Genomic DNA, 10,098 nt, shown 5'->3' on the forward strand with positions numbered 1-10,098 from the left:
CTTATGTCTATACGATATCTTGAGAATGAAGGAATATATAATCCCTTATCTAGAGGACACGCTATCTGATAAGATCAGAGTTGACAGCGGCTTTTGAAAGCTACGATTGCTGATCAGGTTCTGAAGTCATACGGAAAATAGTTATTAGACTTATCCAAGTGGGAGACTATTGGATTAGTGTCTAAGTCCATAACTATTTTGGTATGTACTTGACCCGATTATGAGCATGGTCCTTTTGGGTTGCCTTCACCATAGCAATATGTGGGATGATTTAAGGAGAGAGAGGTTTACATATGATTTATTAATATATTATGAGAATAATATATTAAAAGAGAAATCATATTGTTTAATTAATATTAGTCAAGAATTAATTAAGAGTTAATTTTGTGGCTAAAAGAGATTAATTAAATTTAGGGGACTGGACTGCAATTATTGGATAATTGAGGTATTAGGCTAAGGAATGCTAAAGGAACAAGGGGTGAACGAAATTATGATGGAAGCCCGTCATATTTTAGTCCATGGCCTTATCCAGAAGGTTCCATGGGCTGCTTAGAGTTTAAATTGTCCATTAGGGTTTTGACTGAAACCCTAGCAGCCCACACAATTATATAAAGGACCCCTTAGGCCCCAAAAACGTGGACAACTGATTCTCTAGGGTTTCTAGTCGTTTTTGGGCAGCCTCTCTTCTTCTCCTCTTCATCCAAGTTGTATATGGTGTTTGTGACTCCATTAGAGGTGCAACACTTGAGGCACTAAGCTTTTGAAGCCAATCCAAGCAAGGAATTGATTGTTATTGCTATATAACAATCAAAGGTAATTCTATAAACCCTAATTCAGTTCATAATATGTTAGATCTAAGTTCGTTAGTCTTGGATTCAAAGCATGTACAATAGAGAAACCTAGATCCAAGCATTAGGGTTTGTATGAGCACATAGGATTGTTCTTATGCCTAAAACCCATCAGAAAGTTCATCGAACTGTCTGGTGGTGTTCATTGGATTTTTGAACTTGAGGAACTTCTTGATGCTGCACAATCTGGTTAGTGTTTTATCTAATCTTCTAGGTTGTTCCTTATTTACTAATAATCTGATGGAAATTGCAGATGAAAATGTTGGTACTTCATCAAAGTCCAATGAGGAATCTGAGGATGTTATCTCTTTTTCGGAGGTTGATATTATCACGCCAACACAGAATTTATTAGCCAGAAAGTTGACTTGCGAGATAGTATCAGGGAAAAGCCTTCTTCTTACCGGTTAGTGTTATAGTCAGAGATAATGATTATAAATACTTGTGAGGATTAAAAAAAATAAAAATATAAAATGAAGATATAGTTACTGCTACTACAAGTAAATAAGAAATTATTTGGTACAAGAGAATGTAAGTTTCTATGCCATATCAATGTTAAGTTGAAATTAGAAAGTATTGTGTTCATTTCTTAGAACAAATATATAATTACTCATATATTACTTTATCAGAAAGGATGTTTATGATCTTCATCAAGCTGTGCTAGGTAAATGCTATATTTAACATTAAGATATATTAGAAAATGAGAAATGAGTTAATTTATTTATTTTGATTTGTTATTCATCAAGCTGGTTTGTATGCATCCTATTCTATGTCCAACACAACAAGGATGATGATGGTGCATTTATATCTTCTTAACATGTTACCTAATAATTTTTCTCATCTTATTACATCATATTTCTTCATTTTTAACTCCTTAATTTGTCAATCTAATCATTATTAACTTCATTCTTGTAAAACCAGGTGTCTATGCTATATAATGATTGGTTTTCCACTTTTCATGGTGGAAGTGGACAGAGGGTTTCTCTTTCACAGTTTGTAACATCGTGTATTCAAGAAATAGCAATGTACTTTCCATAAAAAAAATTATAAATTATATTCTTTGAAAAAATTGCTAGATTGGTAGGTTTAAAAGTATAATGTCCTAATAAGAATTAATTTTAAAAGTAGAATGAAAATGACAAGTGATTTTGTGTTGTGTTTTACAGGGTTGATGAAAGCGAATAGATCTGGAGTTAGAAGAGGAAAAGAAAGCTCAAGCTGAAAGAGATAAGATGCTGCAAATGCAAGTGTTGCATTCTTCATTTCAATTGTTAGTATGAAACAAAGAGTAGATTAGATGAATATATATTAAATATTGTAAGAAATAGAATTGTATGACATTAAATTTTATGCAATGGATTGTATTTTTTGTATATGGTATTTTATTTCTATTATGAGACATTAAAAGCAAATTTAATTTAAAAATTAATAAATATATAAATATATTTTTTTAAACATTTAAATTTACGATACGCAAAATTGTGTGTCATCTTCATTTATGACATGGCCTTTCTTGACAGGGGTTTTAATGATACGCATTACGTGTCATTAACACGCGCGTCGTAAGGTTACGACACGCGAATGCGTGTCGTCATCCTTTATGACAGGGCCTTCCTTGATACGCATTGTGTGTCGTAAAGGCACGTCGTAATTGCGCGTCGTCTCTCTTTATGACAGGGCCTTCCTTGACGCGCATTTGCGCGTCGTCTGAGCCTTTTACGACACGCAATGAGCGTCGTAAAAGGCTGTTTTTCTAGTAGTGAACATCTGTGAATTAATAAAGCAGTTGACATTTATGTATGATAAATCATCTTCTTCTTCTTGTTTATCCATAATTTCTTCCAACAAATTGGTATCCGAGCCAATCTTCATGGCATCAACTTCTGGGAACGGATTAAAATCTCAACCACAGTTACCAAAACTAAATGGAAAGAATTAATTTCACTGGAATATCCAAAATGAAAGTGTTGTTTGAATCTCAGGATCTTTAGGATGTTGTTGAACACGGAATCGATGAACCCACAGAACCCACCGTATTGACTGCGCTTGAGACATTAGAGTTGAAAGATTTGAGGAAGGAATATAGAAGGGCCTTATTTCTAATATACCGTAGGTAATCTGTAGGTAAATACCTATGGATTGCCTACAGATAAAGGTAATATGTAGGTAATCCGTAGGTATTTACCAACGGATTCCCTACGGTATTTTTTTATTTTTCAATTTTCAAAGGTCAAATGTCATTTTTTTTCGTTTTGTTTTTTTCACAACTTAATTATACTTTGATTGCTTTGTTTTAACCAATTTATACATAACATAAACTTACAAACAAACGTATGCATCATTAGAAAAACTAAATATGAATTTAGATAGCTTTTTGTTTGTTCTGTATATAGTAATGGTTTCTAACTAGGCATACGTTTGTATGTACGTTTATGTTGTGTATAAATCGGTCAAAACAAAGCAATCAAAGTATAATTAAGTTGTGAAAAAAATAAAACGAAAAAAACGACATTTGATACTTAAAAAAAAAAATAAATAAATAAAAATAAAAATAAAAAGAGCGTAGGTAATCTGTAGGTAAATACCTACGGATTGCCTACAGAAAAAGGTAATCTGTAGGTAATCCGTAGGTATTTTCCTACAGATTACCTACGGTATTTTTTTATTTTTCAATTTTCAAAGGTCATATATCGTGTTTTTCATTTTGTTTTTTTTCTCAACTTAATTATACTTTGATTGATTTGTTTTAGCCAATTTATACATAACATAAACATACAAACAAACGTTATGCATCATTAGAAACCATTACTATATACAAAATAAACAAAAAACTATCTATATTTGTTCTTAAGCCACAATTAACATCATTAAACAAATACATGATATACTAAACATAATACATACATATGGTGTGTATGTAAATGTGTGTATTTATTTCTATTTATGTTTAGAAAATAACTTTGATTTAAAAAAAAAAAAAAAAAAAAAAAAAAAAAAAAAAAAAAAATCTTCTAAATGAGTAATGGTTTCTAACGAGGCATACGTTTTTATGTAAGTTTATATTATGTATAAATCGGTCAAAACAAAGCAATCAAAGTATAATTAAGTTGTGAAAAAAATAAAACGAACAAAACGACATTTGATCCTTGAAAAATAAAAAAATAAAAAAAAAAAAGATTGTAGGTAATCTGTAGGTATTTTGTAGTCAATCTCTTCCGTCGATAGTCCGTAGCTAATCTGTAGCAAATTACCTACAGAATATCTACGGATTTAGTTTCGTAGTTATTCCGTAGCAATTGTGTAGCTAATTACTAACGGAATACCTACGGATTTTCGTCTGTAACTATTCCGTAGCTATTTTGTAGCGATTCCGTTACTAAATTAGGGTATCTCATTCCGTAGGTATTGTGTAGGTAATTACCTACGGAAATTTTCCATAGTTATTTTTCTGTGGCAAAAACCTTTTGTTTTCTAGTAGTGATATATATATATATATATATATATATATATATATATATATATATATATATATATATATATATATATAGGGTAAAGTGAATATACCTAACAACCTTATATAAGCTTAGCTACCTAAACATCATCAAACTACGTCATTTTGCATTAACTTTTCATTGTAATCATCCAAAGTTCTTAAACTTCATCCCTAAACTTGATTTACTTTAAAAAAAATTGGAAAGTCATCATTATATTTTTCCTACATCCTTTCATATGTAGCGGTAGGATATGAAGACCATCAGGTGGTTTTCGATAGAAAGACGTGATGTAAAAGAAAGATATTGGTGGAAAGTCTAAAGATTTTGGAAGTAATCAAGTTATGGGGTTGAAGTTTAAGAACCTTAGGCAATTACAATGTAATATGATACAAACTGATGTAGTATTATCGAGTTAGGTACTTAAGCTTATATAAGGTTGTTTGGGTATATTCACTTTACCCATATATATATATATATATATATATATATATATAATATATATATATATATATATATATATATACTATATATATATATATATATATATATACTAGCCGTCTACCCGCGCAAAGCGGCGGGCGGCGAATAATTTGATCTCTTTAGAGTTAAAACCATTTTGCGTTCACTTCAAGAAATGAATATTAAATGACATCTATTTTGCAAGAGCATTATCATACCATATTAAGGGGGTGTTTGGCTAAGCTTTTTGAAAACAACTTATTAGATTCCACATCACTATAAGTTAAAAAAGTATTTGAATTAAAATAACTTATTCCGGTGGGGAACCTCTAGTACGTCATTTTTTCATAAGTTACCCTACACTTACTTATTAACTTATAAGCTAATAAACTAATAAACAATAAGCTTTTTTTGCCAAACACCCCCTAAATGGTTATTACTTCCATTTATACATACCCAAACCACTTGTACCGTTTATCGTCCTCTTTTTTTTTCGTTTTCCTTAATTCCTTTATTAATTTAATGTCCTACTAAATAAAATGATAAAATATATAAATAATAGTTTATAAAAAATAAACCTTTAGAATATCAGGTGTTGTGATTCAAAAGTCGATAAATAGGCCTTTGAGAAGGCAAAATACTTAGGTGTTAACTTGTTCATTGTGATTTTAAACCAAGTTTGGTCACAAATTAAAAACATTTTCAACGATGGTATGTAATTCAAGGATTCATACTGATTTAGGTTTTCGAAACCTTAAAATATTGAACAAAATCTATATAGAACCCTTATAATAAGGACAATAATCACCGTAATCAGGAAGTCCATGTGATGAAACTTGATAGTATAAGGACCAATGATGAAAAATGTTTTATTTTTAGACTAAACAAGATGAAAAATATACAAAACTACCTTAATCATGTCAAATCTTGTGTTTAAAACCGTTATTTATTGCAAAAGTAAAATGCCAAAATATACAAACTAATGATTAATACAATGCTCTAACTGGCCCTCTTGGTTGAGTTCTTTGAACCTGCAAAGCCAACACATTAAAGAAACATAGTAAAAACCTTTTAGGAAACAAACCTGATATAATAAAGTATTCACCCAATATATTTATAAGATAAAAATACAAAAAGTTAAAAATGATGAAATCAATTACAAGTAAGATTAAAATAAAAACCTATTAAGAAAGAGTCATCTGCAGGAGGGATATTTGAATCAATATGTATTTTCTGATGGTTTCAAATTTTGAATTATCTGAAATTCAGGGAAGGAGATAAAATTTGTTGAGAAATAAAAGTATTCAAAACACAAGTTAAAATTTAATATTATTTTATTGATGACTACTTGTACTATTAGCTTAATGATTTGAACGTCTTAAAAAAAAAATAATATTATATATTCAATCTATTTTTAGAAATAGTGAGATTTCTTTTATAAAATAGTATATATATATATATATATATATATATATATAATATATATATATATATATATATATAGAGAGAGAGAGGAGAGAGAGAGAGAGAGAGAGGAGGAGAGAGAGAGGAGAGAGAGAAGAGAGAGGAGAGAGAGGAGAGAGAGAGAGAGGAGGGAGATGAGAGAGAGAGAGGAGAGAGAGAGAGAGATAGAGAGAGAGAGAGAGAGAGAGAGAGAGAGAGAGAGAGAGAGAGAGAGAGAGAGAGAGAGAGAGAGAGATTCACATGTAATCGACTTTGACATACATTAAAAACAAAATGAAAAGCGTTGTTCTCCTCTCCCTCCTATCAGCCCACTACTTATTTAGTTCTACATTCTACCACATCAGACCGCTGCACTTGCAGTATACTCACTTCCAGAACCATAGCCTACCTGAAAAATACAACCATACATTGATATATACAAGTATTTTCTGGATCTCTATCTGGGTTTATAGAAATTTAAATACTAAGTAATTATGAGGGCCGAAAGATACGCAGTCCAACATACCCTAACAACAAAAGCCGCTATGATTGTAAAACAAGCCCTTGGCCTCTGTAGACGGAGAGGCCACGCTCATGTCACACCTCTCCATGTAGCAAGTGCCATGCTCACATCTCCAAGAGGTCTTCTTAGGAAGGCTTGCCTCAAAGTTAATTCTCACCCCCTTCAATGCAACGCTCTCGAGCTTTGCTTCAACTTAGCCCTCAATCGCCTCGCTACTACTCAATCCAGTCCTATCATATTAAGTACAAATCAATCTCCCCACCCCTCTCTCTCCAATGCTTTGGTGGCAGCCTTCAAGCGTGCTCTAGCTCTACAACGACGTGGTTCACTTGAGAACCAACAACAATCCGTTTTAGCTCTTAAAGTAGAGGTAGAGCAGCTCACCATATCAATACTAGATGACCCTAGTGTAAGTCGAGTCATGAGAGAAGCTGGATTTTCTAGTACCCAAATCAAAAACACTATTGAACATGGTGTCTCCATGGAGCTATTTTCCCAAAAGCCTATTGTGTATTCTATCCAATCCAACCAAAATAGTAAACCCATAACACAGAACTTCCAAGCTAGTAGCAGTAATGGATCAAAACTCACACCCAGTGTCCGAATTGATGATGTGATGAGTGTTATAGATACGATGATGCATACGAAAAGGAAAAACGTTATTGTCATAAGGGAGTGTTTGGTTAGTGCTTACGACATAGTTTCAGGAGTTATAGACAAGATTGAGAGAGGAAAGAACATAGCTTTTCCTGGTAATTTGAGGCTCGTACAATTTGTAAGTCTTCCTTTGCAGTCATTAAGTCATCTTTCTATGAAAGAAGTTGAGGATAAGATTACGGAGCTTAATTATCTAATAAGAAGCAATGTGGAGAGAGGAGTGGTCCTATATGTGGGTGATATCAAGTGGGTTTCTGAATATTGGTCTAAATACTGTGAGGAAAGGCAAAAAACCTACTACTACTCCCCAATGGAGCAAATGATCATGGAACTTAGAAGGCTGATGTGTGGTTTTCGAGATAGTGGGAAGTTGTGGCTTATGGGAATAGCCAATTCCGAAACTTACGTGAGCTGCAAAACTGGTCATCCCTCCCTTGAGACTCTATGGGATCTTGTTGCGCATACAACTCCTGTTGGTGACTTGGACCTTAACCTCAATCTTAATAGGTACTCAAACTCAGAAAAAGCTAGTCCTTAATTTGATTACAGCATTTCCATCCTTTTGTTTTCACTTTTTTATAACTTAAGTGGGATATAAAATTAGTTTCTCACATTACAGAAGCTAATTAATGAAGTTGGTATTGTTATTTTAGCAGAGATTCACCAAATGAGAGCAAAGAGTGTTCGATCAACTTCACAAGAGAAGCTCGAAGCATAGCAAGCTGTGCTCATAACAATGAGTCTATTACTGCTACTACAACCTCCGGTTTATCATTATGGCTCCAACAACACAAGGGAAAGAACTCGAGGCAAGCCCTCAATGATCAGGTTGGTTTTTGTTAATTACATTAGATAAGTTTTCGTAACCTTTTTCCCTGCTAATTTGACGTCTAAATCTTCCAACACTCTAAAATAATTAATGTCTCTGGTTACAGAAACATGTCAAAGTTGGAAGCTTTTGCAAGAAATGGAACACAAGTTGCAGTTCACTTCACAAACAGCCTCATTTTCTTAACAAAACATTCCACCACTCTTCTCTTTCCTCCACGACTTCAACAAGCTTCTCATCAGCAAAATCCAACTCAAAAGATGATGATCAAGAATTAATTAGTAACAAAAGGCCAAGAAGCGAACATGGACAGAGTTATATAGAAAGGTTTGCAGATGCTGTGCAAGAAAACGCTAGTCGTGTTTTCTTCATGGAAGACGTGGACCAAGTTGATAACCAGTCACAAAAGAAAGCAATAATCGAGAGTGAGACAATCTCATTAACTTGTGGCACATCAGTTCATCTCAAGGATGCCATTGTTGTTCTTGCTTGTGAAAGCTTCACGTCTGTTTCAAGACCATGCCCTCCTATGTGGCAAAACCAAAACGACAGCGCATCTGCCATGTTGGATTTGAACGTTGAAGCCGAAAATATTGGGATTTTGAATTCAGTTGATACACATTAACGCGTGTACGTTACTTTCAAAATATAATTTGGAGAACAAACAAGTTGGATCATGCGAAGCTGCTGATTAATTTTCCTTTTCCCAGTTTTCTGTCATATATTTCTTATACTTTTTTCGATATGTGTGCAGGTAACATTAAGGAATACTTTAAGATAATCTTTTATTCAAATATTTTAGATGTTGATTTTTGTATTACTTATTTTTTTTTTAGAGTAATTGATATTTATATGGGTGATAGAGCAGACTTTGACAAATATCTTATTAATTACTGGGAGTTGATAATTACGTGGTGTTGGGGTTGATAATGAATCGAAGTAACAAAGGTATTCAATAAATCCTAATTAAAGGTAGAGTTTTTATTATTTTGAAGATGTATGAATAATAAAGTTTATGTGATACTCATTTATATACAGTGCGGCTAAATACGGCAAGTATTGTCAAATTTAAAAATATTAATATTGACAATTAATTTTCTAAATCACCTCGAAAACAGTCCTACAAAAAACAAAAATCAAGAAAATCACATATTCTATCATTAAACTATAAGAAATCTACGATTAAAAGCCGGAATTGCGGAACTGAAAATCCATAACCATTTCATCAAAATTTGGTGATGACGGCGGGTTGTTGGGAACTCATGCACGTTGGGACCTTTCCATCCACATGAGGCAGGCCTCAAAATTCATGATGAATCGAAATGTATGCCCGTTTGAATTTGAGGCTTTTCCGGTCCACTAATCCTTCTACCATTTATCAATAACGTTTTTGCTATGTCGATAGTGTGTTCAAAAATAGGAGTACTACACACTTGTATAATGGTAGCCTAATCCTGAAGTTTTCAGACGACAAAAGTGTGTTATAGTGAAAAGAACAAGATTTATCATTATATTCAATCTTGAAAATGAATACTAGTACAAAGCTTATATACAGACTCGGACTAATTAACCACTTATCTACCAGCTAACTAGTACTAGTTAGACCTCCTTTTAACAACGCAATATAAGTGCTTATAACAAACCCAACTTAAAGTATTGATGTAATAAGTCTGGTGGCTTGCAATCGATCGCAACGGATTGCAACCGATCTCAACGATCGGAATGACTTTTTTCTGACATTATATCCTATATATCAGAGCTATTGAAAAGGGTATGGGGTTATCAGCAAGCCACTGACCAATTTACTGAATTGAATAAAGATAGCTTCACCTGGAATGAAGAAGGTGT

General features: G+C 32.8%; 1 protein-coding gene across 2 annotated transcripts; it reads left to right on the forward strand.

The window, feature by feature from the left end:
• Positions 1-6,568: 6,568 nt before the first annotated feature.
• On the forward strand, positions 6,569-9,044 carry LOC111906955 (protein SMAX1-LIKE 3). 2 transcript variants are annotated; one of them, XM_023902740.3, is made up of 3 exons: positions 6,569-7,928; positions 8,075-8,249; positions 8,357-9,044. In XM_023902740.3, exons 1-3 carry the CDS (start codon positions 6,736-6,738, stop codon positions 8,873-8,875), a joined length of 1,887 nt encoding a protein of 628 aa, XP_023758508.1. In that variant the 5' UTR covers positions 6,569-6,735; the 3' UTR covers positions 8,876-9,044. The 2 variants fall into 2 exon arrangements, with proteins under 2 accessions (XP_023758508.1, XP_023758509.1); XM_023902741.3 differs by having other exon boundaries at positions 6,570-7,928; positions 8,078-8,249.
• The last annotated feature ends 1,054 nt before the right edge of the window (positions 9,045-10,098 follow it).

Source organism: Lactuca sativa, chromosome 8, assembly GCF_002870075.4.
Source record: "Lactuca sativa cultivar Salinas chromosome 8, Lsat_Salinas_v11, whole genome shotgun sequence".
Lineage (NCBI taxonomy): Eukaryota > Viridiplantae > Streptophyta > Magnoliopsida > Asterales > Asteraceae > Lactuca > Lactuca sativa.